Genomic DNA, 27,395 nt, shown 5'->3' with positions numbered 1-27,395 from the left:
AAAATCATCCAATTCTTCAAGTTATGACAGCAGCAGCAGAAAATGCAATTGTGTTCTTCAAAAGCATTATGTATGCTAAACAAAACAGTGTTTTGATGGTCTGTTATGAGTTGCTACTAAAAAAGCTTTCCCAAAATAATCAACATTTTTCACTTTATTGGTGCACAAACCAAGGATTATAGCACGGTGCCCAGGGCTATACCGGTTGTTAAAGGTTCTGAATCCGACGGCTCCGGCCTATAACGAGTTTGAGGGCCTTTAACTACCGGTATAACCCGAGGCAGAAGGGTTATAAGGCTATTAGAAAACTCCACCCACAAAGGGTAGAATGTTCTAAATTTAAAAGGGCTAAACATGAAGATAAACATTGGAATGTTGAAGCTCAGGGCATATCCAGCCATTATAAGCTCAGAGCTACTCCATTGTCTTCAGTGGAGCTCTCAACATTCCAATGTTCTAATATATCATATGACTGCTTGCAGGGCATCATTGCTTTTCTTTAAGACTTGGTGAGGCTTTGAAAGCACTTTTCTCACTATGCTGTGCATCCATCCTGGTGAATGTTCTAGAAATCAGGGAATATTTTAGTATTAAGCTCTAGATCAAGCCTTGAGTGTTTCTGGTGCTCTTATTGAGAGAAGAGTTCCTAGTTATGGGCTATGAAAAGTAAATTTGAAGTTCCAGTTTAACCACACCACCATACATACACCCCTAGAAAGGGAAAGCAGATGCAATAGGAAATGGTCTGCAAAGGGAATGTAAAAGGAAATGGCTGCAAATAGAGGGAAATATGTTTTAATGTACTGTCACTTAATTCAGCAAAGGGTCCTGGATTGTGATATTCCCAAAAATATCAGGGAAGGAAAATAGGAGGTGCAGTGTTCTCCGCAGTTACTAGAAGGCAATTTCTCCCACTGCAAAACAAACAGCATCTTATATGTAAATGAAAAGCCAATAAATATTTTGTTAGATCTCGATACAAGGAGTAGAGTAAGTAGAGATAACGATGTGGTATGTGGAGATGATCCATTATTCCCTTTGAACAGGAGCTGTCAGGAACCGAACTGTGCTAGGACAATTAGTGCATAACCTATAGATGCACGGGAGAGAGGAACAGCGAGTTCAGTACCTACGCCTGTTACTAGAGGGCGCTCTACTTTAGTGTACCGTGAAATAACTGCGTGGTGCCTGGCGGCTCAAACTCTTGAATAGAATTGTAAACCCAGAAGCACAGGGCATAAAGCGAACAGGAGGTACAGGGGTTACTGCGGTAATCTGAGTTCGGTCTCCTTCCGTATTAGACAAGCGACAAATTGTGATGCAGTAATAAATGTTCTTCACTCAGTGAACGTTTCTATGCATGTGGGTATGCACGGGTATTTGTGGAGCACAAAGCTAGTCCTGAAGCAATGAATGTACAGCTTGTGTGAGAGACTAACAAGGGGGACACAACTCAAGATTCTGTACTGTATTGAGAGTCGAGGGAGCATAGATTATTTTATTTTTTATTTCAAAAACCTTTATTTAAGAAAAAGTGCATGTTTACAATTTAGCCAATCCTTTGTGGTGGCATCATTTTTACTTTATAAGCGTGATAGAGGCGCAGCTCCTACATGCTCAAAGTTTCCATCTAGATCAACTCATAATTTTCCTTTTTTGCAGAAATAAATTGTTATTGAGTGTTTGTCATAATTTTTTACATAAATAAAGTTATTTATTGAGTGTTTGTATTTATGAGGGTGGCCCATTTGTGTTGTTTCCAGTTTTTGTAGGCCCACTCTTTGTTATGTTTTTTTGTATCAATAAACACATATGTGTGCATCTTGTCTAAGGCTACTTTTGTACATTCATCTGGTGGTATGTTTTTGTGGCTAAAGAGTGTGAGGTTTCTTGTAATCCATAAACTTTCTTTAACACAATTAATGATTTTCCATAGAATTTCCTTTTTTTCTTTTTTACAATTCATGTTTAAACCGTACAGTAAAAGTTCGTAGGATATAGTTGGTTGTCCAGTAAGTTTTAGAATTAACGTGCTTATTTGTTTCCACACTTCTTGAGCATAGAAACAGTTCCAAAAGAAATGAACAATGCTTTCATCACCTGCACATGTATTCCTTGGGCATTTGGCGTTTTAGCTAGCCTTCTCTTGTGTTGGAAGGATTTGACTGGTAGTGCCCCAGAGACTGCCAGCCATGCAATGTCTTTTTGCTTGTTTGTTAGTTCTTTGTTCTCAGATAGGTTGTTCACCATTTGTAGGGATGGTGAGTCCTTAAGAGCTTGTTTGATTTCCAATCTTTTGGTGCATATTTGTGGGTCGATGTCTTTCTTTTTGCATTGTTCCAGGAAGCTTTTGAGAGGTTCAAAGATTTTCGGGGTTGTGAGGCAATGTGGTTTCCTGTTGTCAAAGGTGCATAGTCCATGGTTTTTTAATAGAAGGCCATTGGAGTACATTAAAAAATCCGATACATAGGCAGTCTTGTTTTCAATAGCTTTGAGGCAAAAAAACAGTATTTTGAAAATAAAAACATTTTTAGATCCGGTACATCTTTACCTCCTTTATCTTTTGGTTTGTACATGGTTTGTCTTTTAACTTTTTCCATTTTTGAGTTCCATATGAAGGTAAAAATCATTTTCTGTAGTGTATTTAAATAAGACATTTTGGGTGGGTATACTGTTGCTATGTACAATAAAATAGGGAGAATGATGGATTTGATGATGAGTGTTTTACCTTCCATTGTGAGGCTTCTTAATCTCCAGAAATTGAGTTTTTTCCTAATTTTTCCATTGATTGCAGGCCAATTTTGTTCCCCTGTAGTGTCATTGCTAAAATATATTCCGAGTATTTTTATTTTATCTGTGGTTTTTGTGACTTTTGTTTTAGCTAGGTTATCCCATGCACCTAGGGTCAGACATAAAGATTTATCTTTGTTTATTTTCAGGCCAGATGCTTCTGAGAAGTGTTTTGCATGCTGCATGATTTTATTGACTTCTTGTGTGTTGTTGCAGAAAGTAGTTATATCATCCATGTATCCCATGCATTTTACTCTTTTTTTGTTACCTCCTGGGACGAAGATGCCTGTGACTGTCTTGTCATTTCGTATTTTATTTAGTAAGGGTTCAATTACGCATATGAAAAGGGCTGGTGAGAGGGGGCACCCTTGTCTTACCCCCGTTTGGATTGGGATTTTTTTGGTGAGGTGTCCATTGATTGCGATCTCGCTTGAAGCATTTTGATATATTGCTTTTATTGTTGAGATAAAAGAAAATTGAACTCCCATATGTTCCAAAATTTTGAAGAGGAAGTGGTGTGAGACATTATCAAAGGCCTTTTGGAGATCTAGGGATAGTACTCCTAGAGGTTGGTTGTGTTCTACTGCTAGTCTGCTTGTTTCTCTAGTAGTTATGAGGCTATGCCATACTTTTCTGTTTGGAACTGCACAGGATTGGTCTTCTTGTATGATGGATTTTATTACTTTTTTGAGTCTGTTGGTCAGGACTTTGGTTAGGATTTTGCTGTCTACATTTAGGAGGGATATTGGGCGCCAATTTTTCAGATTGGCTTTATCGTCTTTCTTATGTAGAAGGGTTATGATTCCTTTGCAGAAAGACTCTGGGAATTCTTTTTTTTGGATGCACTCCTGGATCATGTCCATGAAATCGTTGCATAGGATTGGCCAAGTTTTTTTATAAAATTCCCATGGGAGGCCATCTTTACCGGGGGAGGATAGAAGGGAGCATTGGGATAGGGTTTCTAAGAATTCTTCTCCTTTTAGTGGGTCTTCTAAGAAAGCTTTTTCTTCGTTTGACAGGGTGTTGGTGATTGTGTCTGCGTGTTCGTTGGCTTTGTTTTCTGATATCTCCTTGTGTTTGTAGAGGTTTGTGTAGTAGTCTACTATTGTATTTTGGATTCCTTCTTTGTCTTTGTGCATTTTCCCTTCCTTGTCTAGGATTCATCTGATTTCTTTGTGGGTGTGGGTGTTTTTTTTTTAAAAGAAACGTGTGCATTTTTCATCTTGTTCAAAGGTTTTGACCCTGGAGTTAAAGATGGTTTGTTTGCCTTTCTCAAAAAAACATTTTTTAAGTTTGTTGTTTGTGTCTTTGATGTCATCAAAACATTTTTTAAGTTTGTTGTTTGTGTCTTTGATGTCATCTTTTACGTTGGCTCCTAGGTTTTGGAACCTTTGGAGTAGATCGAGTTTTTCTCTAAGGTCTTGGTATGTTTGTTTTTCTTTTTGTGCTTTCTCTTTTCCTGCTTTTATAAAGAAAGATTTTGTTTTCTTTTTGACCCCCATTCCCACCATTTACTGAGGGATAGGAAGTTATTTTTGGCTGCCTTCCATTTTTCGAATTCCATTTTGAAAGATTCTATGGTTTCTTCATCTTCTAGTATGGAGGTGTTTAGCTTCCATGTCATGTGCCTGGGCCTCTGATATTTGGTGTATCTAGTTTACTCTCCACTATCAGGGTGGTCTGACAGTGGGTTGTGGTCTAAAATTGATTTTTTTTAGGAAATAGATTTTGAGGCAAAAATGAAGTCTATTCTGGAAGAGATGCCTTCTGTATCAGACGTCCATGTTAGCCCTGTGCCTTTAGGGTTGTGTTCCCCATATAGATCTTTCAGGTTTAGATCCTCTGCTATTTTGAGCCAGGTTTTGGAGGATTTGTCTAGTTTGTATTCAGTGTTATGTCCTTTCCTATCTTTTGAGTGCATTATGCAATTAAAATCCCCAGCGACAAAAGTGGGTGTTGAGCCAGTAATAAAGTAAGTAATGTTGTTAAAAAGTTCTACTCTCTCTTTTTTCTTTGTGGGAGCATATACGTTATCATATTCTGAATTTAGTTTCGCCTAAATGTAGGTCTGCAATGTGTGCTCTTCCTGGGCTTATAATAGTGTCTTTTGTTATGGTTATGTTTTTATTTTTGCATAAGATAGCAATACCTGCATTTTTGTTTCCTCCACCAGACCAAGTTGAAGGACCTTGTGTCCATTCCGTCTCATATTGTCGGTAATTTGGTGCTGATGGGATATTGCATTCTTGGAGGCAAATTATATCTGTTTTGATTGTCTTACAATATTCAAAAATTGCAGCTGTTTTAGTTGGGTGTTTAAGCCCCCTGGCGTTGAGGGTTGCTAAAGTTATGGTGTACCTTCCATTTTGTGCAATATTTAATAATGGCTATTCTCAGTTTCGAGCAAGAATTGTGCGTATTGTGACAAAGTGTCTATTTCGATCATGTCGCCCATGAAGGGCGAGGACACGAAGAAGATCTCTTCTCTCTGGGGGTCTTTGTTTTGTTTTTGTTTTTTCTTTTAAGGGGGGTGTTTCTGTGTCAGATAGAGGGTCAAAACGGTTTTTGTTATAGTTAGTATTTTTCTTTTTCCTGGAATTGCTGTGTAGTGCTTGTGTGGTGTCTTTGTTTTGTTTGTGGTTTTTCTTTTGGTTTCTTGTTGTTGCACCTTTTGGCTTTTTTTTTTTTTTGCTTTCTTCTTTTAGTGTGTTTTTTTGTATTTTCTTATTTATTACTTTTACCAATTTTTTTGGTGATGTTTTAAATATTTGTGGGGTTGCCTCTAGATCGTCTTGTGTTTCTTCTATGTCTGATAGGACCTCTTCTTCTGTGATGTTGTTAAGGTATTCATTGGGAGAGGTGTTTGGGTTATAAGAGATTTGTTGTGAGTCTCTTTTTGGTTGTGTGTCTGACATGGTATTCCTGTCTTGTTGGCTCTGTGGATGTTTTGGTTCCCTTTGTGTGTCTAAAATCTCTGATTGTTGGGTATTATTTGGGTTAATTTTTGGTGTTTTTATTGAAAAGGGGTTATTTAGGTTTGTTAAGTTAAAGGGGGTCCATATCTGACTTTCTTTGGTTATTTTTTGTTGCATCTGGGATGTCTCTCTTAGGAAATTTTGTATGAGTTCATCGGTTTCTGGGATAACTGGAGCACTACTTTGGGTTGTGGTTTGGTTGTTTGGTGTTGCTGGATTTGTTTCCTCATTTATGGTATGTTGTGCTTGTGCTGTGTGTTCTTTGTTGCTGTCTGCGGTTGGGGGGTGTTGGTTGGCTTGTGGGATGTGTGGGGTTGGGCTAGTTGTGATTTTGTGTCTGTCATTTTGTCTCCCCATATGGTTTCTCTAGAGATTGTTACTGTAGTGTAGGATTTTGTTTTTTCTGGCCAGTTTCTGTATAGGTGGTTGGTTGAACCACACAGGTTACAATGTTTTGGGGTATTGCATTCATGTGTGTGGTGGGAGTTTGAACCGCAGTTGCGACATCCTTCGTTTGTACAGGTGTCTTTTAAATGACCAAATTTCCTGCATTTCCTGCAGAAGATAGGTTGTCCTTGATAGTATAGATAGCCTTTATTTGGACCAATAGAAAAGGTGTTTGGTATGTGGCTGTAGCCAGTTCTTCTTGTTTAAGGGTTACTAGAAATTTCCTACGTCCGTTCCATATTCTCCATTCATTTTTAAGTTCCATGCCCCCTCTGACCTTGGAGCAGTATCTCTGTAGGAATTTGTCCATTTCCCACGTTGAGACCCAGGGGTTGTACATATAAACAAAAACCTCAATTTCTGTTGGAGTTGACATGGATGTGATTTTGTACCTTTTTCTTTTTTCTTTTGAGAATAGTACGTTTTGTAGAAATATGTTACATATTTCTTCTTTGTTAAAGGTAAAGTCATATATACCCTGTTTGTGGTATTCAGCCATTCTTTTTAAGTCTTTTGCCTGTATGTTGAATTCTTTAATGAGGACATCATTAACTAGGTATTTGAGGTGGTCTCTTCTCATTTCGCCTTCCACTTGGAAACGTACTGTGTTTTTTGTAGACTCATCTCTGTGGGTTTGGTCTGCTACATGGTCTATATTGGGGTTTGTGGCCATGGTTGGGTTAGGTATGTTTATGGACTGTATGAGAGTATGTGTTTTGATTGTCTTGGAGGGTGGGGTAGGTTTGGCTAGGTTACTTTTTGGCTATACAAACGTGCTTTAAAAGCAAAGGTTTATATAAAAAACTATGGGCAGATTAAAAAGGGTTGTTTGTGGTCTTAGTTAAAATGAAAAGTATGCATGGTAAGCACTGTTTGCATAAATACCAAAGACGAAACACATTTCAAACATTTATCTAGTTTTGGACTTTGTGTGTCAGGGTTGTTTGTGGTCATAGATAAAAAGAAGGAAAAGCATGCATGGTAAACACTGTTAGCATAAGTACTTTTGGAAGGCTTGTTTCTGCACTTTTAGAGGAAGAAACTGGGTCCCCTAGTGGTGATGAGGTGGAACTCGGATTCGGAGAGGGCTTCCATTAAAAGGGAGCTCCCAGGGTCCGTACAAAAGGGGGGAAGTTTTGTTTGCACCAAAAGAGGTGCTTTAGGGCAGCGAAGGCAAAGGCGGCTAAAACAAAGGGCGTTTTCCGAGTCGTGGTGACGAATGCGGCGGCAGGGAGGTGGGGGGACTCCAAACCTCTGTGTCTGCCGAGCAAAAAGGACTTTTGTCAGTCTGCGCAGGGGACTAGGGACTCAGGGTTTGCAAAGGTGGATTTGGGTATCTTTTCTCCTTCACCCGCGGGCGTGCTCCTGCACTTGGTATGCAGGGGGGGGGGGAAAGATTCCTCCAATCAGGGAGGGGCCGTGTCTCTCCTCGTCTCGCGGGCGTGCTCCTGCACAGGGAATGCGAGGGGAGGAAGGATACCTCCAATCAGGGAAGGGGTGTGTCCCTCACCGTTTCGCGGGCTTGCTCCTGCACTGGATACATGAGGGGAGGAAAGGGTACCTCCAATCAGGGAGGGGGTGTGTCTTTCCCCGTCCCGCGGGAGTGCTCCTGCACTGAGTATGCGGTGGGAAAGGATACCTCCAATCGGGGAGGAGGTGTGTCTCCCCTCGTCTCGCGGGCGTGCTCCTGCACTGGGTACGCGAGGGGAAGAAAAAGGATACCTCCAATCAGGAAGGGGGGGTGTCTTTCCCCATCTCGCGGGAGTGCTCCGGCACTGGAGCTGCGGGCGGGAGGAGGGTTTTTTACGAGATGGCAAAGTAGGCAGTGGGGAAGGTAGACCCTTCGCCCGCGGGGAGTGCTCCTGCACTGGGGCCACGGGCCGAAAGTTTCCTCCCGTGAAGGCAGTGTGACGGGGCTTTCCGAGCCCGCGAGAGAGACGAAGGGTCTCGGCACGCCTGGCCCTCCGGCGCCACAATCGTCTCGTGAATCACCGGGCCTCCGGGTCCGCAACGAAGGCTTGGGGGAGGGGGGGGGGGGTCACAGTTCTCTGTGAACTGCGGTGATGGGGGACAAAAAGACTCCTGGTCCTGCCTGGAGACTCCCAGGGCCACGTCGTCAGGGATCAAAAGGGAGCGGGGCTCAGAAACACAGCAGTGGGGGTCCGAAAACAGCCACAGTGACCACGGTAGCAAGGCAGCAAAAGGAAGATGTCTGGGACTGTAGAAATCGATAAGCAAAAGCCTGACGCTGTAGATCAGGGAAAAGGGGCCTCGACGCTCTAGATCAGGGAAAAGCCTCTGGGGCCCGGGAAAGCCTCTGGGTCCACGACGGCAGGTCACAAGGACGGCGTGGGACCTAAGGGGCACTCCGCTGGGGTCTTGGGGTCCGCGACGGTGGCTCTGTGAATCCTATCCCCTACAGCTATGTGTAGTGGAGTGGTGGCAGTGTTGCAGGCTTTCCCCTGGTTCTGCCCACTGGTCAACGCAGCCTCGCTCCGTGCAAGCCAGATACGAGTCCCAGTATTTCAGTAGTCTTCACCAGAGGTCTACCTGGACTCCTTCCCCCTTAACCCGTTGGTACGCAGCCTGGCCTCGGACATGCCAAGGAACGCAGGCCCAGCACCTTCAAGCTCTGGGGATCTGGGTCTGGCCTAAAGCTATGATGACGCGGGAAGAGCGTTGATGCTCAAGGCCTCCGTCCTCAGAGCCTGCATCTGGGTCAGCTCCGCACTTCCCGAGTTTCCCACCCAGCTTAAAGAGTTCTATGAGGCCATGGTCCTCATCTTGTGACCTGGGGTGGGGCAGAGAAGCGTCACATAATGCATGGCAAGTTTGTTTTAATGCATTGTGTGCGGCAGCCAAGAGTACGTACACAACTACAGGTCACGAATACGGACCAGTAATCCTTAGAAGGCCAACAGAAGTTATTGAAGGGGCGTGAGCATGCAAATATCCTGCCGAGGCCTAGCTTATAGTGCAGTGTCCTCTGCATACCCAAATTCCTTTGCCAGTGAAACCAAATGTTTTTAATACTCCCTCGCACCGTGAGGCAAATTAAGCAAGGCTATAAGAAGAGAGGCTTTGTTTCTATCCAAATGCTTTCTGTGTTTTCAATGTGCAAAGTAAGCAAAGAAAAGGTGAAATCAAGGTAATTGGTTCAGTTGCCAAGCCTGCTGTTTTGTGCTGTGAGTGCACACTTCCTGCTTATTCTGCAAAGCACCAGGTGAGAGGCTGAGAAACAGTGCCCTGATCCCAAGACAAACCCACACTGTAAATCTGTAGCTAACTTAGTGTATCCTAGGATTGACAGCTCTGAAGTGGTTTCCCAGCCCTTTAGTCTCTATGGGTTGCCCCTATCAATCACTTTTAAATCACCCTGGATGGTGGCAGGATCGGGACTTTCTAGTCACCAACGTCATGTGGAGCTCTGTTCTGGGGCACCAGCACCTCACTGAAAAGAAAAACGATGTCCTGGGGCACATTTCAAGGTTGCGCCAGTATAGGACAACAGCAACTGACGTTACCTCCCTCAGCATGTCTGCTTTTGTGATATATAAATTAATTTAACAGTGGCAGGACGAGGTGCTGAAATAAGAAACCTCATGCCATTTGTGACAGTGGGGTGGTTTTGCATTTCCCAAATAGCGATTTTATATTAGGAAATTACTATTTGAGAAATGCAAAAGCAAGGCTGGCTATGGACAAATGGCCCCCTAAATGCACCCCCAAAAAAGTGGTGGGCATGCAAGAGCACACATATGCCCAAGTGACGTGTGTGCTTTATTGCATTTTTTTTTTAAAAAAACAGCATTTTGGGGTGCTTTTTTAAAACTGCACAATGTTACCATCGACTTGAAGTCGATGGTAATTTCATTTCCAAATGCTTTGTACATCTGAAGAGGAATCACAGATAGGTAATCCCCATTTGCAATTTCCTATTGAGAGTATCGCAAATTGAGATTTCTACTGGATAGAAATCACAATTTGCGATTCTCTAAAGGGCTTTGTACATCTGAAAAGTCCATTTTGCATTTATTAGCAGCCCGAAATAGTGATTTGTACTGTTAAGAAATGCAAAATGGCTTTGTGTATCTGGCCCTTAGCTGGTACGACTGATGGGCTGGGAGGCTGGTATCTATAGCATGATGTTTGTGGAAAGAGGAACTGCCCGCAGGGTCTCACAGCTCATTCTGCTCATCACTTGCTCACTCACTAGGCATGCTTCCTCCTCTGTCTTTCCATATGAATTTTCCCATTTTATTTACGTTTTAGATGCTTTGTGGGTAATTTACAAAAGGCATATAAGAGTATGTAAAAGAGTACATCTAATAGAGACTTCTAGTTGCAGATTCCTTACCTTAGAATTTCCCCCAGGCGTCAGACTGGATTTTTCTTTGAGCAATACCCTTGCACGTTGGTAGGTGGCGTCGGTCGACTCCGTGGGCGTCGTTGGCATCGTAGTTGCCGTGATGACATCTGGATTAGTATATAGACACCGCCTTCGTGCAATGACGTCAGTTCTTTTCTTTCCGTGCCACGCACTGATCCGGAGAAGAGCTACCCTGGTCTGTTTTTGACCGACTTTGAACGTTTTGTCAAGATTTTGTGAGACTTTTGGTGCGTCGAGGATGTCCCCGAAGACCGGTTTCAAGCTGTGCGAGGACTGTCACCTCACGATGTCAGTGACGGATCCTCATCGGGTTTGTCTGTGGTGTCTTGAGCGCGACCACGACCTGAAGTCGTGCTCCGAGTGCCGGGCCATGCACCCGAAGGCTTTGAGGGAGCAGACCCTAAAGCTAATGGCGGCCCGGCACTCAACTCCACGTAAGTCACAATCTCGATCGAGATGAAGGTCTCAAGACTGTTCGCGGAGCCATCACTACTCGTCTCCTTCTAAATCCTCAGGTACATGTAAGAAGAAGTCAAAAAGGTCCCGTCGCTCTCCGACTTCGCCCTGCCGCTCGGCTGACGCGACGAGGGAAGAGCGTTGATGCTCAAGGCCTCCGTCCTCAGACTCCACACTTCCCAGAGTTTCCAAGCCAGCTTAAAGAGTTCTATGAGGCCATGCTCCTCATCTTTGGGCGGACTGACCCCGATAAGGCGCCTTCAGGCCAAAGGGGTTCAGTTGAGAGGCCTTCGGGTTTCGCACCGGCAGCTTCTGCTCCAGCGACCGAAGTCACTCCGGATCCGCACCGGTGCCGATCGCACCCTTGAGACCATCCCTTCGCCAGGTCGATTGTCGACGCTCCTGACATCAGTAGTGCCCACCATCGACATCGACCCGATCCTTATCCCCGACGCCACCTTTGTCTTCGATTGGACCTACTCGCCCCAGGTCAGATTCTGACCCTTTTTCCTATGGGTACGAATTCGGGGAGGGATTGGAGGGGTCCCTGGACCCTTATGAATACCAGGATGATCCATCTTTGGACTGGGCTCAGGAATTGGGTGACGCCAGTGGTCTGGATACTTCTCCAGACGCTGGCATGCTGTCTCCTCCTACTGTGGCTACGGCGGAGGGAGCAATTTATGGTATGGTGGTCAGTAGGGCAGCTGATGTCCTTGGCCTTGAGCTTCCTACTGTAGAGGTCAGGTCTAATATCCTGACGGAGGTGCTTCAGCCTGGGACTTCCACTTCAGAACCCCTTTTGCCATTCAATGAAGCCCTCACCAATGTCCTTTGGGTACTTGGTCCAAACCCAACACAGGGGCCCTTGTGAATAGGACTATTGCACGCCACCATCGGCCCGCTCCGAACAATCCTAAGTTCCTGTCCCAACACCCCATGCCTGAGAGTCTTGTCATCTAGGCTTCCTCTTCTTCAGCTACATTCCCTTCCGCACCCCCGGACAGGGAATCAAAAAGACTGGAACAGTTTGGTAAGAAGTTTTCTTCCTCAAGTCTTGCGCTGCGGTCTGTGAACACCACATGCCTTTTGGGCCTCTGTACTCACTCTTTGTTGGATACGGTTGCGCAAGTCCTGCCGCAGATAACAGAGGAGGCTCGTGCTTTCGTCTCCCAAGCTGTGAACGATGGGAGAGATGCGGCAAAGTTCACAATCCGGACGCAACCATCTCTATGGGCAGATCGGTTGCTACGACTTTAGCCTTGAGATGCCACGCCTGGTTGTGTACTTATGTTTTTTTCTGATGATGTCCAACAGTCACTCATTGACATGCCCTTTGATGGCTCCCGTCTCTTTGGAGACAAAGCGGTCTCGGCCTTGGAGAGATTCAAGGATTCCCGGGCTACGACTCGGTCCCTTGGTCTTTCCTCTGCCCCTCGCAGTCTGCTTTTCGCCCCTTTCGTGGCCACGGAAGGGGCTCCCTCTCGTGTCCACCACCCAGCCACCGTGCCACCCATGCTGTCCAGCCTCTGCATGGCCGGGGACCCGGTATCCCACGTGGGACAGGGAACCAGAGGTCTGCCCAATCACCTCTGCCCCCGCTGCAGCCTCCAAACCCTCCTAGTCCGTCCCTTCACTCCCATCCAGTTGGCAGCAGAATTCGCCATCACCTGCCCCACTGGGAATCCATCACTACGGACAGGTGGGTTTTGCAGATGGTTCGAAAGGGCTACTCCATCCCTTTCAAATCTGCTCTATCAGCCATGCCTCCATCCTTCAGTCACCTTCCAGAGGATCATTTGTCACTTCTCCGCAAGGAAGTCGCAGCTGTCTTGGCCAAGGGAGCTATAAAAAAGGTCCTTGTGCCCGAAGTAGGTCGTGATTGTTATTCCTGCTACTTTCTGGTGCCAAAAAAGGACAAGGGCTCGCATTCTATCCTAGACCTTCGGTACCTGAACTACTTCCTCAAGAAGGAAAAATTCAAAATGCTCACCTTTGCTCAGGTTCTGTCTGCCTTGGACCAAGAAGACCGGATGGACTGGATTGTAGCGTTGGACTTGCAGGACGCTTATTTCAACATCCCCATCCTGCCTGCCCGCAGACATTGTCCAAGATTCGTGGTAGGTCACAAGCACTTTCAGTTTACCGTGCTCACCTTCGGCCCTACCAGCGCCCCTCGGGTGTTCACGAAAGTGATGGCAGTGGTTGCAGCTCATCTGCGCAGGTTAGGGGTATCAGTCTTCCCCTACCTCGACGACTGGCTGTTGAAGGCAGACTCACTCCAGAAAGGTGGCTCCCACCTTCAGGCTACGGGGAACCTCCTGTACACACTGGGGTTTACTATAAATGTGCCGAAGCCACACCTGACTCCCTCTCAGATGCTCCCTTTCATCAGAGCTGTTCTGGACACACTGCAGTTTCTGGCTTATTCTCCCGAAAAGCGGGTACAAGACATTCGGGCTATGATTCCGATCTTTCGGCCTCGGTCTTGGGTTTCAGTGAGACTGACTCTGATGCTGCAGGGCCTCATTGCCTCCTGCATCCTGCTAGTAACACATGCCAATTGGCTTATGTGGGCTCTGCAGTGGAACCTGAAGTTCCAGTGGGCGCAGCATCAGGGGAATCACCATCCGACATGGTCCAGATCTCGGAGGGGCCTGCAAAAGACCCGCAGTGGTGGCTTTTGAATCCTCACTGGGTCCAGGGCAGATCCCTCTCTGTTCCCCAACCAGATCTCTCTATAGTGACAGATGCGTCACTTCTGGGTTGGGGCGGCCACATGGGAAAGGCGGAGATCAGAGGCCTTTGGTCTCCGGTAGAGTCTGCGCTCCATATGAATCTTCTGGAGCTCCGGGCGATCATTGCTTGCTTTGAAAGCATTTCTTCCCTCTCTCAAAGGGAAAGTAGTTCAGGTGTTCACAGACAATACTACCGCCATGTGGTACTACAACAAACAGGGCGGAGTAGGGTCCTGGACCCTTTGTGAGGAGGCACTACGCCTCTGGACATGGCTGGAACATCAGGGAAGTACCCTGATGGTTCAACATCTGGTGGGTTCCCTCAACGCCAGAGCGGAATAACTCAGCTGTCGATGCACAGCCGATCACGAATGGCGTCTCCATCCGGAGGTGCCGCAAGGTCTCTTTCAGCAGTGGGGAGAGCCTTGGTCAGATCTGTTCGCTTCCGCAGAGAACATGCAATGTCAGCTGTTTTGTGCGTTGGAGTTTCCAAGGTGGCACTCGATCGGAGACACTTTTTGTCTCTAGTGGAAATCTGGCCTCCTTTCCGCCTATACCACTTCTGCCCAGAGTTCTCAAGAAGATCAGGAATGACCGGGCCCAAGTTATCTTGGTGGCTACGGACTGGGCACGGAGAGTATGGTATCCAGAGCTATTGAGCATGTCCATCGATCCTCCACTCAGACTGCCTCTTCGGGTGGATCTTCTGTCACAGCAACAGGGGACGGTTCTTCACCCGAACCTGTCTAACCTCTGCCTTCATGCGTGGAGATTGAGCGGCGACAGTTGACAACTTTTGATCTTCTACCCGAAGTATGCGATGTTATCTTGGCAGCCAGGCATCCCTCAACCAAAACACTATATGCCTGTCGTTGGAATAAATTTGTGGCATGATGCACCAACAAATCTGTTGATCCCCTCTCTGCCCCTCTGTCCAAGGTTCTAATGTTCATTCTTCCTTTGGCCCAACAGGACTCTGCTTTTGGCACCCTTAAAGGGTATTTATCTGCTGTTTCGGCCTTCCTTAGGTTATCTGATCAGCCCTCACTTTTTAAATCTCCTCATGTGAGTAGATTCCTGAAAGGACTCACCCATTTATTTCCTCCCACTCCATTTATCATGCCTAAGTGAGATCTCAATCTTGTCCTTACTTATTTAATGTGTACTCTCTGAGTCTACGCATAATTGTCCCTTGCGGCTCCTCACCTTCAAAAATGTCTTTCTTGTTGAGTTCACCTCTGCTCGCAGGGTGAGTGAGCTTCAAGCCCTTTCATCTAAACTTCCATACCTGTCTGTGCACCCTGACAAAGTGGTGTTGTGCACTAAGGCTTCCTTCCTTCCAAAGGTGGTTACACCTTTTCATGTAGGCCAGTCCATCACCCTACTTTCTACGCACCCCCACATCCTTCTCCTGAGGAGGAGAGACTCCACCGTCTGGACCCAAAAAGAGCATTGGCGTTCTCTCTTATTCATACTAAAGATTTCCAGGTGGGCGATCAACTCTTTGTTGGTTATGTAGATGCGAAAAAAGGGAAGGCTTGCAAAAGCGTACCATCTCTGGAAGGATGCTTCTTTGCTTCAAAATGTGCTACACTTTGGCCAAGAAGCAACCCCCGGAGGTCTTGCGTGCTGATTCCACCAGAGCAACTGGTGCGTCCACTGCATTAGCAGGCTGAGCTCCTGTCCTGGATATCTGTCAGGTGGCTATGTGGGCGTCCCTGCACACGTTTGCTAAACACTACTGCCTGGACAGTCAGGTCCGTCAAGATGGCTACTTTGGTCGTTCGGTCCTGCAGGACTTCCTAGTATGATCTTGGTTCGCAGCCCACCTCCAAGGATGGCATTGCTTGGGTATCTATTCTAAGGTAAGGAATCTGCAACTAAAAGTTTCTATCAGATGTACAAGTTACTTACCTTTGGTAATGAAATATCTGGTAGAGAGATATTCTAGTTGCTGATTCTTTACCGCCCACCCATCCTTCCCGCTTGCAAACTGATTTTTAGGGATTGGGATTCCCCTTGCAGGTCCTAAGCTCTGGCGCCCCAATCTCAGTGTTCTTAGCGGCTCTGCGCTTTGGCGTGGAAAGTCGTTAAAAGAAACTGATGTCACTGCACGAAGGCGGTGTCTATATACTACTCCCGACATCATCACGGTGACTACGACGCCAACGATGCCTGCGGAATTGACCGACGCCACCTACCTACGCGCAAGGGTATTGCTCGAAGAAAAATCTCCAGATCTAGTCTGACGCCTTGGGGTAATTCTAAGGTAAGGAATCTGTAACTAGAATATGTCTCTACCAGATATTTTGTTACCGAAGGTAAGTAACTTGTACTACAGGAGTACTGCTGTATGTACTCCAGAATGCCTTAGTGAATAGGATCCCGTGTGTGTTTTTTTGTTTGCATTCTGGCACTCTGTTCGGAATTTGTGGTTGGGAAACAGAACTTTAAGTACCAGTATGCAAAGTTAGAACACTAAACAGTAATATTAACTTTGGTGTGCCAGTTGACAAGAGCAACGCCTCTTTCTGCACCTATAAACGATAAAATGCCAAAACACCACACCTTTGCAGTGGTCAAGCAGGATCGGGCACCTACAGTCGTACACTACATACACAAATAATCACATCGTATGGGCAAACCCGGAGACTGCACACCACACTGATGCATCGTCAGGGCACCCACATAAATCACCCAGAAGCACACACAGAAACCAAAAACACAGTACGCAACGGTTATATAAAAAATAGCGATTAACTGAGTTTGGGATAAGGGTGTTTTATTGTATACGTCTAGTAGAAATAACACGTTTTAGTGCTCGTGGTTTGTGTGTGTCGGTGCAATACTGTGTAGGGATTTCAAGCCGATAGTGTTCGCTTCTGTGACACCGGTCGCACACGCATAAAATAACAGAAATATTTGATTCTGGGAAATGGCCAGCTGCCATCCTGTTTCCTCACGTTTTCTGATAGCATGACCATAAATGTGTACGGAAACTGTAGGCATGGCAATTAATCAAACAGCCTTTGAGTAAACAGTAGTCACAGTAAGAAAGTACTTTTTAGCTAGCTCGCTCACACACTGGAGGCAAAGACCGGGGGGGGCGTTGTCGCTGACAGTGCATCCTTGGCTGTGTTGCTGCACTGTAGGCTTCTACCTCCCCTTGCCCGCCACCGAATCTCTTGCCCCTTCCACAATAGGCCCTCTGTCGCGCGAGACTAGCGCGCGCCGCCTTTGTCCCGCCATCCTGGGAAAGTATGTCCTCAGAAACTGGAGGTGGAGGGGCTCGCAGCAGCCGCTCAGCACCTGGGTCAGTGGAAACCTAAATCGCCCGTTTCGCCCCTACTTTAAATGCACCAGTTCCATAGTACAAGAGAATGCAAATGAGCCGCGACTAATATTCGCTTGAGAGCAATAAACTGCATAAAGGGTCTTTGCTTGCTCGAGTATACGGCAGGTTCCATCTAGATAACATTCCTCAGCTGCAGCTTTTTCCCAAACATCACTGTAAACCATTCTTCTTAGAATGAAGCAGATTCCTCCATACTGCTTTTCCTGGATTTCATGGTTAGCTTTTCAATACTTTCTCTTGTGAAACGTTTTTTTTTTTTTTAATTTTGGCCTGATTCACAAAGATTGTTCTGCATTTGTGTTCTATGACTTAGATGTGAGTTCTTTTCGGCCTTAATCAGTGCTTAATTTGTGCTTGTTGTTTCCATCAGCACCGCTAACATTTGCTGCGAGCAAAAGACACATATGGGAAAGACGGAGGAAGGGAAGACGAAAAAGCGTCACAAAGGGAGAAAGTAGAAAGCTGCAAGAGTGAGCTGAAGGGGCAGGGTGTGGCTTTATATGGATTGAAGAGGCCCGAGGTGGCTTTAGGATTACGCTGCCTGACATCAGTGTTAACACATTTAATTGCAGCAGCCGCATGTTTGAGGAGGGCTTTGGGCTTGAGGAAGGCTTTGGGCACCGGCACCTTTTTATTTACAAACTAAGCACTGGCCTTAATGTCTACCTCAGGGCACATGTCCTTAAAAAAAAAAGTGGGTGGACTTACCAAGTTACGCAGTGTGTAAGTGACATCATGGTGCATGTCAACAGAGCATGACTTCACGCCATTACAGGAAGTGACATCACAAGAAGTGACATCGTATCTTAACACTTCACACGCGTTTTGCAGGTGTATCCTTTTTTACATTTGAGCAAATTATGAGATTTAACAAATGAGATTTTGCGATTGGGTTGTTCCAAAAAAGTGACGCAACCCGACACAAATGTGGGCCTCAATTTTTTTTTTTTTTTTAAACTCTGCCACAAATAAGTTGCAAACAAGGAAAAATATAGCACTAAATCTATCCTGCAAAATTGGTTGCAAAGTCTACATTTTCAAATATCTCATGGGGTTAAGGCACCTTCTGCACAGATCTTTGTGTGCCCAGTAAATTCCGGGTAACAATAAATAATCCTTGTAGGGTAACGCATTTGCTGGAGAGCCCTGGTGCCTGATTTAAGGAAAGTGGCACTGCACTCAGTGCAGCACACTTTCCTTGCATCCCTTAGCACCCCCCTAATGCCACCATGTGTGCTCTGTATCTAAGATACGGCGCACCATGGTGGTAGTTAGGGAACTAGCATCAACATTTTTGACGCTAGTTCGGAGCTTTGCAGAATTAGCATAAAGTTTTGATGCTAAATCTGCAAAGCCTGTTGAAGCCCATTGTAAACAATTGTGTGCCTCCTTTTAACGCCTGCTCTGAGCGTGCGTTAAAAGCGCAGAAAAAAATGATGCAAAGAAATCTCTTAGATTTCTTTGCACCATTTTTTCGGCCCCTCTAACAGGTGAACGCCCTCTTCACATACATTATGCCGGGTGCAGGGATAATGTAGCGCAAAGGGTAACAAAGGGCACCTGTGTAAATCTGGTGCGATGATTTTGGCCTTGTTGGGCCACATTAGCATAAGAAAAATATGGCACATGTGACGCAAGGAGGCGCTAGGAGTTCTTAAATCTGCCCCCTGGTTTTTTGCTTATCGCAGTTTTGAATCAAAGTAGCGTAGAGGGTTAAGTGTCTCCTGCAAAGCACATCATGCAGATGGCAGATTTGTATTTTATGTAGCTAGGTTAGTGATTTACTGCTTTCAACACAGATTCTTTTGTTACTCGCTGTTCATAAATTATAATCATAATATAGCACACTGAGCTATAAAGGACATCTGACTGTCTTATGTAACACATTTTGTACATTTATTTACACACAGGATTTATTGTCAAGGTATTTTACGTATGTGTAATGTAAAGCGCTTTGACACCCTGCTTTGGGATGAGTAGCGCTGTAAAAATCAAACAAAAAAAAGCAGTGGTACTTAAATTGTTAATTGTATAAAGAATGGAACTAACCAACACATCTGACATTCTTACAGTGCCCACATATCTCATATATGGGGATTGAACAACCTAAAAAACATGCCCCTCAAGTACTTGTGAAGTGATAACAAGCTGTGTGCCTTTGTTTCCCTTCCTTTGCATTTGCATCTAGGTGGGCGGCTCAGATAATTCCCAGTCAGGATATTGAAACAAAAGGAGGCCTAATTGCTCCTTAATTCGAGCATTTGTTATGGGCCCAGCTGGAGACTAAAATATGAAAGCTCCCTCGCTGCCTGCATCTTGCTGCTCGAAGGAAAGCAGACAACGTGCAGGTGCTGCTGAATGTGTCCCAGTGTCTGAAAATTACACTGGGACAAGTTCAGCGTATTTCAATTGGGTCCACTTCCTGCAGAGTGTACGTCGTCCACCCTGTGAAAATAGTGGGTGGACGCCATGTATCCCCGACTTGTGCCTTTGTCCGCACCTTATATACAAAACATTTCTTGTGGATGGTTTCCCAGAGTGAGACGTGTCCTAGGGGAATTAACATGGTTCATCAACATTTTAGGAGCCCCCTTTTTCTATTGCGCCCGTTTCACATATTAGCTAGGAAGGAGCTGAGGTGGTTGATCTTTTTTTTTTTTTTTTAAGTTTCATGCATATTAGTCAAACAGCATCAACATTATTAGCAAAACAAAAAAACACTCTTCCTAAGGAAACTCTGACCTAATTATAACTACACAGTGGTGACCGCACTGTAGTGCGCATGTGTGTGTGTCTATCTCTCTCTCTCTATATATATATATATATATATATATATATATATATATATATATCCACGCAATTCCTCCAAAAAATGTAGACGAATGCCCGGACAACAAGTAGAGGTCAAATAGACACTTTAATTCAAAATTGCCTCCTCTCAATACAACGCGTTTCAGCCGAAGCCTTGCTCACGTATACAGAGGGAGTTGGCTACACACATTAAATATCCATACCTTACATAAACATAAACGAAGGACTAACATCACCAGTTACTGACAATTCTCGAACCATACAGGCGCCATATTTGCATGTCCAGAAATACATAAACTAAGGCTAAATTCATACAATTCCCATACCATTATAAAGTATTATCTTAAGCATATTAATTTTAATAGTTGCCTAAAATAGACATATTCAATCATAAACTATTAAAATGAATTTAGCAAATACAAAGAAAAGTTCTTGTTAATTTTCTGTCACGGCAGCAGGGGAGGGTTTTTCACCCAAACCTGTCTAGTCTCTGCCTACTTACATAGAGATTGAGCTGCAGCAGTTGACAGCTTTTGACCTTCCGCCCAAAGTCTGTAATGTTATCTTGGCTGCCAGGCGTCCTTCCACCAAAATGGTATGCACCTTTCGTTGGAAGAAATTTGTGGCATGGTGCACAGACAAATCTGTTGAACTCCCGCTCTGCCTCTCTCTCTGAGGTTCTATTGTTTATACTTCCATTGGCCCAGCAGAGCTCTGGGAACTTTCAAAGGTTCTTTGTCTGCAATCTCTGCTTTCTTACAGCTGCCTGATCAGCCTTCTTTGTTTAAATCTTCTATTGTAAATAGGTTCCTTAAAGGCCCTACTTGTTCATTATGCCCCAATGGGATTTGAATTTGGTTTTTGACATTCCAGATGTGTGCTCCTGTCGAGCCTCTCTAAAATTGCCCTCTAAAGTTTCTCACTTTGAAGACAGCCTTCCTTTTGGCCATTACATATGCCCACAGGGTGAGTGAGCTGCAGGCATTGTCATCTAAGCCACCCCACCTTTCCATTTATCCTGACAAAGTAGTGCTTCGCACAAGGGCATCCTTACTTCTGAAAGAGGTTACGCCCTTACATGTAGGCCAGTCCATCACTTTTTACTCATCCCAAAAAGAGCGTTGGCATTCTACATTGATCATTCCAGGTGGATGATCAACTCTTTGTTGATTATGTGGGTGCGAAGAAAGGTCGGGCAATGCAGAAGAAAACCCTCTCCAGATAGGTCGTATTCTGCATTAAAATGTGCTATGCATTGGCTAAGAAGCAACCCCTTAAGGACTTGCATGCTCATTCTACCAGAGCTAAAACTGTACCAGCTGCGTTAGCACACAAAGTTCCGGTCCTGGTTATCTGTCAGGCAGCAACATGGGCACCTTTGCTCACGTTTACCAAACACTACCGCCTGTACAGTTAGGTCTGTAGGGACAGGTACTTTGCCCATTCGGTCGTGCAGGGCTTTCTGGTGTGATCTTGGTTTGCAGACCCAGCCCCAGGGATGGTATTGCTTGGGTGCCTGTTCCAAGGTAAGGAATCTGCAAGTAGATGTCTCTATCAGATAGAAAAGTTACTTACCTTCGGTAAAACCTTATCTAGTAGAGACAATATTGAGTTGCAGATTCCTTACCGACCCACCCATCCACCCCGCTCTGGGACTTGATTTTTAGGCACAGGGATTCCCCTTTCAGGGCTCTTGTTTTGATACACCAATAGTCAGTGTTCTTCATGGTTCTGTGCTTCTGACGTGGAATGTTATGAAAAGAAACTGCTGTCAGCGTGTTGGGGTGGCGTCTGTATAGGAACTGCAATGTCATGTCCTGAGCGGATGATGCCGACGACGGACGCAGAACTGATCAGTGCCACCTAGCGGCACACAGGAGTACTGCTAGAGAAAAATCACAGACTGACGCCAGGGAGAAATTCCAAATTAAGGAATCTGCAACTAAATATTGTCTGTACCAGATAAGGTGTTACCAAAGGTGTGTAACTTGTCCTTAACATTTTGCAGTTTGAAATAAAGGATTGAATAAAATGCTTGAACAAGGAAAAACACTCTAATGGTCGTAGGAAAAACAGGGAGTGGGGGAGAAGAGTAAAGAAAACTGACTAGTGCGTTCATAAATACCTTTTGGCATACCTAGTCACTCAAAACATGTATTATGATTACCTACAGTCTTGTGCAGGCATATAGATTAAATCATAAATAATGTTATCACTTGTATCACCTGTGTTTCAACCAATTCAGTCCTTTTTGTGATCCTTTATCAGGACTGGGGGTGAGGTGCCAGTTCATGTAACGCATTTCATTTGGCTGGAAGGAGTCAATGCTTGCATTTCTCTAAATCTTAATCTTTACTGCACTGATATTTGTGCACATTGTGTGGAAGTGTTTTATCTAGCACTATCCTACGTTCTATAGTTGTTTAAGTCATATACCTTTTGCAAGTGTCTCAAAGTTAACAAGACCTATGAATTATCCTTAGTTTATGATTGATACTGGTGGTTGTTATTTTAAAACTAGGATATGTCCACACACACTCATGCTTTTTTCCACATACATTCTGGTTTATAATAGATTATTATAATAGATTATTCTTGACAAAGAAAAGCCTTGCCAGTACTCCACTCCCAGCCTGAGAAGAAAGGGTTATACTTTTGAGAGTGCTAATCCCTTTAGAACATAAAAGGCCTTCATTTGTTCCTTATTGTAACTGTCACTCGTTGTTATTCCTGACTGACCTCGTGATGTTCTCAAAGCGCGGATGATTATAATAGTATTATAATATGATAAATGCCTGAATGGGTCATATGCTCGATGAAAAATGGATGTGGTTCAGGTTGGTGAAATAAAGAACTATCATCTGCTCATTTCTCTCATAATCATCCATAACCTCCAAGTCGGAACTTATGCACTAGCAAATCTCAGGTGAGAGATAAATCGGAATGTTCCTGGCTCTGAAACGTTCACATCCGTCCAATGATGGTACTGTGCATTGTCTGGAAATGACCAAGGAGAGATGTTTCTGACGTTTACTAGGTCTATGCATTAGACTCACGTTGTACTATTTTTATTGTGTTTGTTGTTTGTGTGATACTGCTGTTGCCTTTAGACTCTTCAGCGCTGTAAGGTAAGGCGTCTGTATTGGGAAATAAAAAAAAGCTTTGGAGGCAGCTGGTGTAGTAAAAACATGTATGCATTCAGGCATTAGTCCAGGAGCTTGGTTGATAAGGTGAGCATTCTGCTCTTTTTGAAACAGTGTAAAATCATCCTTATATTAGAGATGCAAAAGGAGGCAGATTAATATGGATGAACCTTGAGAGTGAAAGGATCGCTCTCCACACATTTCTTCGCTCAGTGCAAACTCTACATTGCTGATAAATACTGCATTGAAAAATTGTCATATGCATGTAGAGTATTGCGTATAAGACACCGATTTTAGAACTCAACTTAGATTGAATGGACTTTGTCCAGATTGTATATCCCCAGGGTCATTTCGTGTATCCGAAACAGGCCCTTCCTGACTGTGCTACTTAGGCCTTCACACTTTGCAAGGTACCCAGTGTTTTGACAGGGAGATATGTAAAGATGTCACCTCAGAAGTTGATGGCAGTCGAGGATAGCTGTGCGGACCACAGCCTTTCAGTGGGACAGGAATGACCCACAGAGAGTTTTCATGGAAAGAACGGGTGTCTTTTTCTGACCCTCCTTTTCCTGTGCAAAAAAAGTAGCACTTTTCTTTGTGCTAAGCTAAGCGATTGTCCTGTTGCTTGCACTGTGTGAAGCTACGTGTGAGTGAAGCATAATAACCCACTGATACATGGACATCCCACTGTGCTTGTGGTTGTCCAACACCACATCTGATCTGTCTTCTGTCTGTACCTTTGCAGGGTTGGAGTTGATCCAGATCAAGATCCCCCACCCAACCATGACAGCTTTCAAGTCCTCCAGGGGGTGAGTAACGGTCAACCATTGAACCACTTTTAAATGATTCAAGCTTTGCTTCAATATGTTATGTAAATCAATTGTCCTACTTGTAATATGATTAAAAATGCTTTCCAGCTTGGTTTATGGCATCAAACACCCTTATTCGGTTAGTAAATATTAATTTATCAATTGGTAAGAAGGCTTTAACACTAACTAATAACATTACCTTGTACACTATTGTGAATGTGGCGTTGTGTATTGTGCAGTGGTGCAAAGACAGTCTGTAAGCATTAGTGTGTGTCAGAGCTAGAGTGAGCATGAGTCTTTTGGCAACACCCTCACATTGGCTTAAGGATTGGAAGCGACTGAATGGCCAGAGCTTGAGAAATTGAGCTGTCTACTGCTGTAGGTCCTACTTACATGAGAGCACCATATATTCTCCAGCAATACTCCCTGGGCCTAACCCATGACCCAGTTGCTCCAAGATGGTATATCCTTTATCAGTGCAATAATGGAGGTATCAATGGAAACTTTGAAGAGAACAACATTTGTGGTCACCCGGGGTGGTGGAGAGGGGGGGGGCACTCCCTGCCACAGAAATATCAAAATCATATGATATTGGACCAAGGGTGGCGAGGAGGGTTATTGAGCAACCTTAGGAGAGCAGTGTTTTTTCCCATTGATGTCTTGGACAACCAGTATATACTAGTGCCAATAGCATCGCATGAAGTGGCCGCGGATACCCAAATAAAATCTGAAAGTATGGGGCAGTTGGAATTCATATTATGGAATTGGATGAGTGGATGGCCATGGGTGCTGGCTTGATGTACTCCCGGCTGAGTGGGCCTGAATGCTGTCAGGTGGTGGCTTTCCCTTTCTGATGTCTTCTGCCTCTATCCTAATGTGAGGCTGCACCATGACAAACCATGTCAATGCTGTACCAATTAAATACCCAGTACGGTGCCTCTGTTTGTCACGCAATATGCCTAAATAGCTGAGATATTTGTTTAAGCGTTTATTGGTAATTCTAAACAGGAAAAATGTCCTTCTCCTATTACAGCAGTCAGAGCCCGCAGCCTGATTTTCCGTTCCCTCCCTGTGACATACACACTTTCGTCTCTTTTCTGAAGTCGTTACATGACCCTGCCTATGTTTTACCTCAATTCATACTTAACAGGCTTCGATTATTTTTCTAGTGCAATATTAGGCGATGATGTCTGGTAAAACGTTTAGAAATTGTTTTTAAATTCCCGTTTTAAAGAGAATCCCAGTCTCACCTACAGCCTGTTTTATTTTCATGCATGCTAAGTGGATGGCGATGGGCAGATTAATTTGATCACCTTAGAAAGATGATTTGCACAGAACCTGTTCAGTAAAATGATTTGTTTTCCCCAGGAATTGTATTTCCAGGGGAATATAAAGCCTGGAAAACGTAGCTGGGTGTTTGTTTTTATTTCTTTTTAAATGACACGCGAACTCCGTGGTTCCAGCCTTTCTTGACTAATGTGTACGTAAGTAAAGAATCGCTCCTTAACTAATCATGATGCCCACTATTCTGCGTGAACTTAAAAGAAGAACCAGAATCTCCCCCTGCAAGCCCATGGGGTGGGAGGAGAGTCCACACGGTGCTCATCCCGACCACCCCCTTCAGCTGCATCCATTTATCTAGTGCATTCGTGCTCTGGAGGCACCTCTACTCTGCACGCTGGTGTGTTCTTAACCATTTAGAGAAGGCCTCCAGATCCAATGTAGCACCTTCAAAAAGCCAGGTCCGATTATTTTGACTGCCATGAAGTTCTCCTTGTGTTAGAAAATGTTTCAACCACAGCACAATTAGTAAGAGCCCCAAAATCTACCCAGATGTGTTTTCACTAGTTCAGGAAATGGTTGCCCGGGCTAAAAGCAAATAATTTGGCACTCTTGATGTGTGTATCTAAAACGTACATGCGGCTGAAAAATAAGTCAAAATTGAAAAAGAAGACCTCCAGAATTGTCAACGAAAGCGGTAAGACACATTTTACTGCTCCGAAAAATATGACCAAGAAGAGCACTTGGAAGCTTGGCAAGCAGATGGACACTGGTCATGGCTTACAAGAGGTGAGCATGGAAATATGGCCTCCGTGGATCCGCTCCATAAAACATTTGAGGACATGGTTTGACGTTTTGATGGTGTAGATTGCAAAAAAACGAGGACCTGTAGAGAAGGATTTGCAGGTGAAGGAAAAATAAAGGGCTGCAAGTGAGACCAAAACTCACTGTAGGAAGCGTGGTTCCTTGGCAGAAACGATCAGGAAATTGATAGATTGTCAACAATGTGCAGATCCAACCATCTGGCTCCTGGAGAGGAAAGTTGGGCACCTGGAAGATATTGTTAATTTGGTGCACATAGCAGTGCAGACAGGGGAATAGGATGAAGACCTCAAATGGGTAATGGAAAACTTCTTGACTCATTAAGTCCATTAGTCAACAAGCATTGTGAATTCTTGAGTAAGACGAAAGAGATCAAAGTGATAGTAAAGAAAGCAGCAAAACCAAATTGTGATCAAAGCAGCTTTTTTAGAGGCCTCTCGCAGATGGCTCTTATTTCCAGATTTCAGCCAAGAGATCATTGCTGCGTAGAAATGCAGGGATACAAGGAATTTGTTGATGGTCAAAAAGCTGCATTTGACTGTGGGACTACTGGCAAACCTGTAGTGCATCAGGTAGGAAAAACCTATTTATCTCCAAAGATTTCTCTGTAACAGTTTTTTCCACAAGTTGAATTAGATCTCTTGCTTTGAATACCATGTGATTGTTTGCTCAGCACCCTGTTTAGTTGTTTGTCAGACCAGTTTTTGGGAGGGAGGAGAGACAAAGGGCAGACAGGCGTTACTGGGAAACCGCAGTTTTGAGGTTATTTGCCAGTTGTGTCCTGGGGTCTGTCATACTATGGCCATGGAAACTTGATCAAGTACAACTCTTTCCGAACTTAACTCTCAGGGAACTCAGGGCAAACAATCAAGGGCTTTTTAGGGAGGTAGTGTGTGGGCAACCAAGAGCTCTGAGCTCATCAGTCAACCAACAAAATAATAATGTAATGTCCAGCCCAGTGCTTTTCTTCTACAGCAGAAGAAAATACTACACACTCCAATGGTGATTTAGGTACAAGGTACACGGTTTGAATCTCCCTATGAGGTCTAGTGAAATGCTGATACCCTTCATAATGCTTGCGTTCCTCCCTCTTACTCTTGGGAAATTTTACCCACTTAGGCTAACCTCGACAAAGATACAAGAATAGATGTAGACGAAGCACAGGTGCAGGTCACTATCCGTTACCACAAATGTTAACTTGTAAGTGAGTTCAATAATATTTAGGCCTAACAAGGTTATGTTGGCAAAGGTTAGCATTCTAACAGCAAACTCCCTCTTTGCTTGTATTAAGCATAGTCTCTGAGTTCGTGCACTTACAGTCCTGTATTACCTGCTCAAATATTGTGGTGAATCAGTCAGTGATCATCGAATTTGCACC

The 27,395-nt window shown here is 44.4% G+C and overlaps 1 protein-coding gene across 2 annotated transcripts in view; it reads left to right on the top strand.

Moving 5' to 3' along the window:
* The window catches only part of SLC9A7 (solute carrier family 9 member A7), a 389,146-nt gene that overhangs the window by 302,936 nt on the left and 58,815 nt on the right, over window positions 1-27,395 (top strand). For both annotated transcript variants that reach the window (XM_069204294.1, XM_069204295.1), the window contains one exon: window positions 23,851-23,914. In XM_069204294.1, the coding sequence (XP_069060395.1) occupies window positions 23,851-23,914 (64 nt within the window). The remainder of the gene's footprint in view (window positions 1-23,850; window positions 23,915-27,395) is intronic.

Source organism: Pleurodeles waltl, chromosome 8, assembly GCF_031143425.1.
Source record: "Pleurodeles waltl isolate 20211129_DDA chromosome 8, aPleWal1.hap1.20221129, whole genome shotgun sequence".
Lineage (NCBI taxonomy): Eukaryota > Metazoa > Chordata > Amphibia > Caudata > Salamandridae > Pleurodeles > Pleurodeles waltl.
Note: the sequence above shows the minus strand (reverse complement) of the source record. Positions and strands in the feature narration are given on the sequence as shown.